The sequence below is a fragment of the Eublepharis macularius genome, chromosome 17 (genome assembly GCF_028583425.1).
Source record: "Eublepharis macularius isolate TG4126 chromosome 17, MPM_Emac_v1.0, whole genome shotgun sequence".
NCBI lineage: Eukaryota > Metazoa > Chordata > Lepidosauria > Squamata > Eublepharidae > Eublepharis > Eublepharis macularius.
In genome coordinates, this window is record NC_072806.1 from 39,381,252 (window position 1) to 39,387,596 (window position 6,345).

The 6,345-nt window shown below is 41.5% G+C and overlaps 1 protein-coding gene across 2 annotated transcripts in view; it reads left to right on the forward strand.

The window, feature by feature from the left end:
• Positions 1-5,986, forward strand: part of NLK (nemo like kinase) — a 241,696-nt gene extending 235,710 nt beyond the window's left edge. Inside the window, exons 10-11 of one of the 2 annotated variants that reach the window (XM_055001257.1) lie at positions 1,215-1,314; positions 4,056-5,986. In XM_055001257.1, the coding sequence (XP_054857232.1) occupies positions 1,215-1,312 (98 nt within the window). In that variant the 3' untranslated portion in view covers positions 1,313-1,314; positions 4,056-5,986. The remainder of the gene's footprint in view (positions 1-1,214; positions 1,315-4,055) is intronic. The other variant, XM_055001256.1, reaches the window with a different exon arrangement.
• The last annotated feature ends 359 nt before the right edge of the window (positions 5,987-6,345 follow it).

Below are 6,345 nucleotides of genomic sequence, written 5' to 3' on the forward strand. Positions count from 1 at the left end.
GAGTAAAAAAAAGCCCACTTGAATAATCCAGTTTTGTGGATTTTGCAGAAAGCCAAGAGAGTGGGAGTTTTCTTGACCTCTGCAGGCTGGCTGTTCCCTAAGTTGGGGGCTTCTACAGAGAATGCACATGTACAGGCAGCTGTTTAGATGAGCAAAGCTGCCATGGCAGAACATAGGGAGAAGGATAGTCCAGTAGATATGAGAGACCAAGGCCATGAAGGGCTTTTGTGTAAGAAAGCCAAAACCTTGAATTGAGCCCAGTAAGTGATGGGTACTCTGACCTGGATAGTCCAGGAAATCCCGATCTCATCAGATCTCGGAAGTTAAGCAGGGTCAACCTTGGTTAGTAATAGGATGGGAGACCTCCAATGAAGACCAGGGCTGCAGAGGCAAAGGCAAACCACCTCTGTTAGTCTCTTGCCATGAAAACCTACTGGGGGTCACCATAAGGGCGCTCTCTACCACCACCAACTGATGGGTAGCCAATGGAGTAACTGTGGAATAGGAGTAATGCACATGCTCTGTCTGGATTCTGATGATAACCAATGCTTCTGCAGGATTCCCACCCTTATCTCCTAATAGTTTGGGATTAGCCGTCTTCATTGTTCTCAGAATTCTCTGTATGGTAATGGTTATTACTCCAGAAAGACACAAGGATAGTCATGTGAGTAATTTTAAGGCAAGAGCCCTGGCTAACTGATGGAGCAGATTCTGTGCATACAGAAGGCCCCAGGTTCAAGATTAGGCTATGCTACTTAACTGTTCTTAGCTAGCAGAGCTGGGAAAGACTTTGGATAGCTGCCGCCAGTCAGAGTAGATAATACTGAACTAAGTGGGTTGATGGTCTGACTCCATGTAAGGCCATCTCACATGCTTTACAGTATGTTTTTACTTCTGCTGGTCTCTGTGCATCATCACACTGTGGGGATCTGCACCCACCTTCTTTTCAGAAACTTTTAGAGCTAGCATTTGGCTGCAGTCCACCCACCCCCAAGATGCAGTTTAGACCACATATACCTAAAAGGAGGAGTCACACCTTGAACCAGCAGTGCCCTGCTAAAGGTTGTGTTTGCTCTGGCTCTGACTTCCAGCAACCTGTGTGTGACCAAATGCAGGCAGGTGTTCCTAGTATGTACTATGTGGCCCATTTTGTTTTCATTGGATTGTATGATGCTTAGTTTACTTTCTTCTCCCTCCTCTTTTTCCTTTTCCAGAAATAATTCATCAGTTCATTTTGGAACAGCAGAAAGGAAACCGAGTGCCGCTGTGCATCAACCCACAATCTGCTGCTTTTAAGAGCTTTATTAGGTAACTGTATGTAATCACATTAATTCACCTTTCTTTAGTTATAAGGCAACTTTTTTTAAAGCCTGTGTTTTGAATTTAAGGGCTCTATGACAATAGCAGCTGCATGCCTGGTTATTTTTAAGAGTGGCTTCATTGTTATAATGGTTGTTGGGGGGTTGGGGAGGTTTAGAGTTTAGTAAACCAAGAACTTGCAGCATCCCAAACCACTCTTAATAAAAGGAAGGAAGGATCGCTCAGGGAAATGCTTGCAAGTTTTGATGTCCTGGAGGCTTTCACACTGCTGTAATCTGCTCTTGGTTGATCTGGTGCTAAATTTATTTCACAAAGTGATGGTTTTGTGGCAAAAGCCACTCTGGATTTTTTGGTTGTCCAGATTGAGAGAGAGAAAGATTACTGTCTTGGGCAGCTAGCTGGCAAATCACACTAGAGCTATGTATACCCCTGCCTGCAAGCAAGCAAGCTTCTTTTGTGTGAAATGTGTCTGTTTATATGCTAGGTATATCATTGAAGTCCATCCCAGCATATGTTAGAGGAACTGGAACCACTTCTTAATAGGGCTTGGATCATAGAATCATAGAGTTGGAAGGGGCCTTACAGACCATCTAGTCCAACTCCCTGCCCAATGCAGGAACAGCCTAAAGCATCCCCAACAAGTATTTGTCCAGCTGCTCCTTGAAGATTGCTAATGAGGAGGAACCCACCACATCCCTAGGCAGCCAATTCCACTTCTGAATTACTCTTAACGTGAAGTTTTTCCTAATGTCCAGCCGATACATTCCCTCCTGTAGTTTCAACCTATTGTTTTGAGTTCTGTCCTCTGTTGCCAACAGGAACTGCTCCCTTCCCTCCTCTAAGTGACAGCCTTTTAAATACCTAAAAACACCAATCATGTCCCCCCTCAACCTCCTCTTCTCCAAACTGAACATTCCTGTGTCCCTCAGTCTTTCGTCGTGGGGCTTGGTCTCAAGGCCTCTGATCATCCTGGTTACTGTCCTCTGTACCCGTTCCAATTTGTCCACATCCTTTTTGAAGTGAGGCCTCTAGAACTGTACACAGTACTCCAGGTGGGACCTGACCAACATAATATATAGTGGGACAATGACATCCTGTGATTTGGATATTATGCCTTTGTTGAGACACCCTAAGATTGCATTCCCCTTTTTGCTGCTGCATCACACTGACTGCTCACATTTAGCTTCCCATCCACCCGTACCCCAAGATCTTGATCACACACACTGCTGCCAGAAGTGTAACCCTCATCCAGTATGTATGCTTTGCATTTTTGTTACCCAAATGCAGAACCTGGCAATTATCCATGTTAAATTTCATCTTATTCATGTCTGCCCACTTTCCTGATGTGTTCAGATCTTGTTGAATTCTATCCCTATCTTCAAGGGTGTTTGTTAATCCTCCCAGTTTGATGTCATCTGCAGGTTTAATGAGTAATCCCTTCACACCCTTGTTCAGATCATTTATACAAATATTGAAAAGCACTGGGCCCAGAACTCAGCCCCGTGGCAGGCCAGTGGACACCTCCCTCTAATCAGACACAATGCCATCGACAACTACTCTTCAGCCAGCCAGTTCCCTAGCCATATAACCACCCTAGAGTCCAGTCCACAGTCCACCAATTGCCTAGCCTCAGTACCCACACCTAGGGAGATGCTTTTGTTGCACATATTCTATGGGGAAGCACTAGGATATACAAGGGAAGGTACAGCTTTCTATGAAACTACTTTCCAGGTGTGTTCCTGGCCTTCTCTCAAGCATTCACTGGCAATGTGATTAGGAGAAAGTGAGAAACCTCAGACATTACTTGTACTGTTGTGTCCAAACCTCAGGACGAGTGAGTGATTTAAAAAATCTTGCTTTGGGGAAGACCATGGCTCAGTAGCAAAGCACATGTGTTTGCATGCAGAAATTTCCAGGTTCAGTCCCTGTTAAACCATCTCAGGTTGGATCAAAGTCAAGAGAGAGCCTGGAGAGCTGCTGTCACTCAGTTTTGAGCTAACTGGGGCAATGGCTTGACTCCATATAAAGCAACAATCCTTTGCATTTTGTAGTTTCCCTGCTTGGTCTCCAAATTTACTGCCAGCATGTTTCCCCAGTATATACTGTATAGACGTAGACCTAGTCTACTGTACAGTTCTCTGAGTAAGAGTATGTTTGTAAGGGGCTGAAGCTTTCTGGCAGAGCATACACATTGCGTGTGGAAGATCGTAGATTGAGTCCTTGGTGTCCCCAAGGATCTCAGGTAGCTGGTGTAGCACCTACCCTCCCTGAGACCCTGGAGAGAGCTGCTGCTACTGCTGCTCAGAGCAGATATTGTGGAGGTAGGTGGACCTGATGATCTGGCTCAACTTTGTACATTCAAGAAATAAAGTAGGGCAAAGATACAGAAAATTTGAAAGCAGTTGGAAAGGGGTGCAAATTGGAGGTGAACATAGCCTTGTGCAGACAACACGAAAGGGGAATAGCACCAGCAGCAAAAAGCTGTTGGATAACGGTGAAAGGTGATCTAACGAAAAGTGACCCTAATATAGGCAGGAGAGGACTAAAGAGAGAAGATGGCATTATTTGAGTATTTCCTTGCATAAGCAATGGGTTGCTTTAACTTCATGTTGTTCTCTCTGCCTTGCCAGTGTGTGGAAGTGTCTTTTTAAATCTGACATGTGGCATTCTGAGATTTGCGTATGGCCCTACTCCCTCGAGCAAGCAATACTTACCTTGTTTCTGTTTCCTTCTAGTTCCACGGTTGCTCAGCCATCTGAGATGCCACCGTCTCCACTGGTTTGGGAGTAAATGTGGAAGATGTTCTTTTTAATGTACTACTGAAGACATAATGTAGCTTTCCACTGGATTCTGGGATTTGCAATTCTGGAGGTTTAATCATGCCTGTACTGTAATTTTACTAATGAAGTTTTAAAATTTAAAAACCACTATCCTTGTATGATATACGAATAAGAGTTAGAAACGTTAACTAGGCTTTTAATCTCGTCAAGGGTGGGGTTGTGCTTTTAGAAGAGAAATATTTTATTCAGAGTTGCACATGGTTTTTATGAATTTTAGTGCAGCTGTGATTTTTTTGCTTGACTCTGAACAAAACTGAAGATTGAACCAAATTGGGAAAGTTGCTATTTTTGTGTTCCTTTTTTTCCTTCTTTCTCTCCCAGCCCCACTTTTCCCCTCTTCAGATAAAGCGAGATTGTGAATACTGATAAGGCGTTTTGATATTGACCCATTCCTGAAGATCTGGGGTTTCCTTTAAGGGGGAGGGTAGGGAATACAGAACTCAACCACAACCGATCATGAAGTTGCATCAGATGGCAAGGGCCCATAGTCCTTGGACAGTGTCGTCTGATGGTCCCAATTCTCTATGTAGCTTTTCACTAGCGCTGTGGTGGTGACTGTGTGCAGTTTTTCCAATCAGATATTGTGAGGAGAGTGAATGAGTTGTAACTTGAAGAGATGAGTGTAGTCCTTTTAACTTCCCTGACCCTTCCCTCCTGGTATAAATAAAAATATAAATATATATATTTAATCTATTTTTATTAGAGGTTTTTTCTGCTCTTTTCTTACATAAACATAAACCCATCTCTCCCCCTTCCTCACGCATGCACCTGCAAATGTGTGTAAATAATTCTATTTACAAGCTAATTTCAAATAATCTTGATATCCATTGCTGTGCATAGAGAGAGGGAAGAAAAAAAAGAAATAGCTTGCACATTTCTAGGTCTGTTAAACTTTGTGATTTTTTTTCCTGCACTGGACAGATGGAAAGAAAAGCAAAAAAAAAAGCACATAGGGAATTATGTTAATTGTGTTTGTGTCTTTAGGCAAAGCTGTGGAAGTCTTGAAATGTCACAGTAGTAAATAACTTTTATTACTTTTTTGGCTAATTCCTTTAATTTTTTTCTGTTCAAACACTGAATTATTCTGTGCATACATGTGTATATATATATACATATATATATATATGAACACAAACTGAAGGCCTCTACCTCCTGGAGTTATACAACTTGGTTTGTTTATCTCCACATGTTGTGTTGTTGTTGTTTTTTTTTAAGTTCAGTGTGGAGACTTGAAACTTGAACGTCCCTTTCAGCTTTTATATTTAACAAAAATACAAGGCAAGAAAATTGTTTTTCACCTGTACAAAGAAAATAACAAATGGATGGTCTTAAATTTTGATCCGGAGATATATTTAAAAAAGTGGTAATAACCTTGGTGTTTGTCATGGACAATTAACTGTTAAAGTTATTGTAAGTTATCTGTATTTAGCAGAGTATTTTCAGGAAGAGTGATCTGATCTGAGCTGGAACTGAGTACTATTAGTTTAAGTTATGTTTTTTGGAAGTTTTAACTTCAATGAAGTAATTATTTGCTGTGAATGACACAAACGTTGGATTTCTCAAACAAAGATGATGAAAATATCTTTGTTTTTTTGTGCGGCTCCTGAAGAATTTAAAAAAATGAAAAATAAAAACTATTGAAGCATTTCAATTCACTTGAATGAAAAACATGTTTTTTAACTTAAAACGAGCCCAGGAAGACACTGGTATGAAAGGTAAAATCTCAGAGGTTGGTCTGTTTTAATGTGGCACACTTGCGGGTCACTTTGTAAAATGTAGATTTGAAGTACAGTGGTGAAGACATTAAATGTGACATTTGAAATAAATGTTGTGTTAAGTCATCTGTTGTATTCTCAAACTGGTTGTGGCTGCCTTAATAGTTTCTTTGTGATTCTACATCTGTACAAACAACATTGGAACATTCTAGAACAGGGATTTCTGCCCACTTTTCCTCGAGTGGAGATTGGTGGCCGTTGAGCAGAAAATCAGATACTGAATAGCACAAGGACATGTGATGCTGCCTTATACCAAATTAGACTCTTGGGCCATCATACTGAGTATTGTCTACTCAGATTGGTATTGGCTGTCCAAGATCTTAGAGGTATTTCACATTACTTGCTGCCTGGTCCTTTAAACTGGAGATGCCAGGTATTGAACCTGAGACCTTCTGTATGCAAAGCAGATG